This window comes from Cynocephalus volans, chromosome 5 (assembly GCF_027409185.1).
Source record: "Cynocephalus volans isolate mCynVol1 chromosome 5, mCynVol1.pri, whole genome shotgun sequence".
NCBI classification, from domain to species: domain Eukaryota; kingdom Metazoa; phylum Chordata; class Mammalia; order Dermoptera; family Cynocephalidae; genus Cynocephalus; species Cynocephalus volans.
Genome location: NC_084464.1, coordinates 82366229 through 82368617, shown reverse-complemented (window position 1 = coordinate 82368617; position 2389 = coordinate 82366229). Strand labels below are relative to the sequence as shown.

General features: G+C 54.0%; 1 protein-coding gene across 1 annotated transcript; it reads left to right on the top strand.

The window, feature by feature from the left end:
* The first annotated feature begins 272 nt into the window (after positions 1-272).
* On the top strand, positions 273-1445 carry HTR1B (5-hydroxytryptamine receptor 1B). The gene has a single exon (XM_063098304.1). It carries the CDS (start codon positions 273-275, stop codon positions 1443-1445), a length of 1173 nt encoding a protein of 390 aa, XP_062954374.1.
* Positions 1446-2389: the final 944 nt, after the last annotated feature.

The window sequence follows — 2389 nt, the reverse complement described above, 5'->3', positions numbered from 1 at the left end:
AAGCCGGGGGCTAAGACCGGGCGTGGAAGGGGCAACCAGAGACGCCGCGGCAGCGCGGGGCGCACTGGAAGTGCAGGGGACGCGCCCGCCGCCTGGGCTGCAGCGCCCGTGACCTCTATAGTTTCAGCTGGGAACCTGGGCAGAGGAGTAACTGAGGAACCCACGGAACTGACTGGCAGCAAGGGACAAGCCTGTGTTCTCCACGGTTCTTCCGCCCGTTTCTTCGTCCGCTCCATGCCCAAGAGCTGCGCGCCGGCGCCGGGGCGAGAGCCATGGAAGAACCAGGTGCTCTGTGCGCCCCGCCGCTGCCCGCTGGCACCCAGACCGGGGTTCCTCAAACCAACCTCTCCGCTGCTCCCTCCCGCAACTGCAGCGCCGAGGGCTACATTTACCAGGACTCCATCACCCTGCCCTGGAAAGTACTGCTGGTTATCCTGCTGGCGCTCATCACCTTGATCACCACGCTCTCCAACGCCTTCGTGATCGCCACAGTGTACCGGACCCGGAAGCTGCACACCCCGGCTAACTACCTGATCGCCTCCCTGGCTGTCACAGACCTGCTGGTGTCCATCCTGGTGATGCCCATCAGCACCATGTACACGGTCACCGGCCGCTGGACACTGGGCCAGGTGGTCTGCGACTTGTGGCTGTCGTCGGACATCACCTGTTGCACCGCTTCCATCCTGCACCTCTGTGTCATCGCTCTGGACCGCTACTGGGCCATCACGGACGCCGTGGAATACTCAGCTAAAAGGACTCCGAAGAGGGCGGCGGTCATGATCGCGCTGGTGTGGTTCTTCTCCATCTGTATCTCGCTGCCGCCCTTCTTCTGGCGTCAAGCCAAAGCCGAGGAGGAGGTGTTGGAATGCGTGGTGAACACCGACCACGTCCTCTACACCGTCTACTCCACGGTGGGCGCTTTCTACTTCCCCACCCTGCTCCTCATCGCCCTCTACGGCCGCATCTATGTGGAAGCCCGCTCCCGGATTTTGAAGCAGACGCCCAACAGGACCGGCAAGCGCCTGACCCGAGCGCAGCTGATCACCGACTCCCCGGGATCCACGTCCTCGGTCACCTCCATTAACTCGAGGGCTCCCGACGTGCCCAGTGAATCCGGGTCTCCTGTCTACGTGAACCAAGTCAAAGTGCGAGTCTCCGACGCCCTGCTGGAAAAGAAGAAACTCATGGCCGCTAGGGAGCGCAAAGCCACCAAGACTCTGGGGATCATTTTAGGAGCGTTTATTGTGTGTTGGCTGCCCTTCTTCATCATCTCCCTGGCCATGCCTATCTGCAAGGATGCCTGCTGGTTCCACCTGGCTATCTTTGATTTCTTCACGTGGCTGGGCTATATCAACTCCCTCATCAACCCCATCATCTATACCATGTCCAATGAGGACTTCAAACAAGCATTCCATAAACTGATACGCTTTAAGTGCACAAGTTGACTTGCCAATTGCAGTGGGGTCGCTTAGGCGACCTTTGGAGACCAAGTTGGGTCTGGTTCCACAGGTAGGTCGAGTCTTCTTTCAGCTGTTACTGGGTCGGAGCGAGGCTCTGTGTCCTGGGCAAGGGCAATAGATTCTGAGAAGCGGGGAGAGCCCTGAGAGAGAGCTCTGAAAGGAAAACTGTTCAAAGTACACATAGAGCTTTCCTGAGGAGGAAGACTCTCGCTTCCTTCCCTCTAACCCCAGGCTCAGCACTGACCCTGTGGCGGCAGTCAATCACGAAGGGGGTTGCAACTTTTTAAAATTGATGATGGAAAGGGGATCCTTGCCCTGCTTCGGTATCATGGATGATGCCCTCTAGGACCAGTGGTACTTGGACTTGTATGAAACCTGTCTGAGAGATCTGCATACAGCCTGGCAGTACTTGAACTAAACGCTTAATACCCTGTGTTTGGGGGGGGGAGAACTTTGTGTTACAGCTTAATTTAAGAACAATTACCTTGGCATCCTTCAGTCTTCAGTTTTTGTTTATTTAAACTTGGTTGGAGAAACTTGTGGATTTGGTGCTTCAACCCCTACGTACCTGTGGTTTGGATGATGCAGAGAAACCTTGAAGAGTTGACAGCAAAATTCTTATGCTAAGATCTCTATTTTTATTACAATTGAAACTATATAGGGGAGGGTGGGTGGGAATGGGAGATGGGGAGCGTTCAACTGAGAGTCAGCACTTATGATTGTTTGTTTTCTGCAGATTTGTAATTTTTTAATAACTGTTTAGTGATTGTCAAACCACAATATTAATAACTCAAAGAAAACATTACGTGTACTATAGTACCAAAGTCTGCAGATTGCTTTATTTTTCCTCCTAATTTCGTGTACCTGTCATTTCACACATTTAAATCCCCGTAAATGGAGGGTATAACGGGTGTCTCAGCCCAAACTGC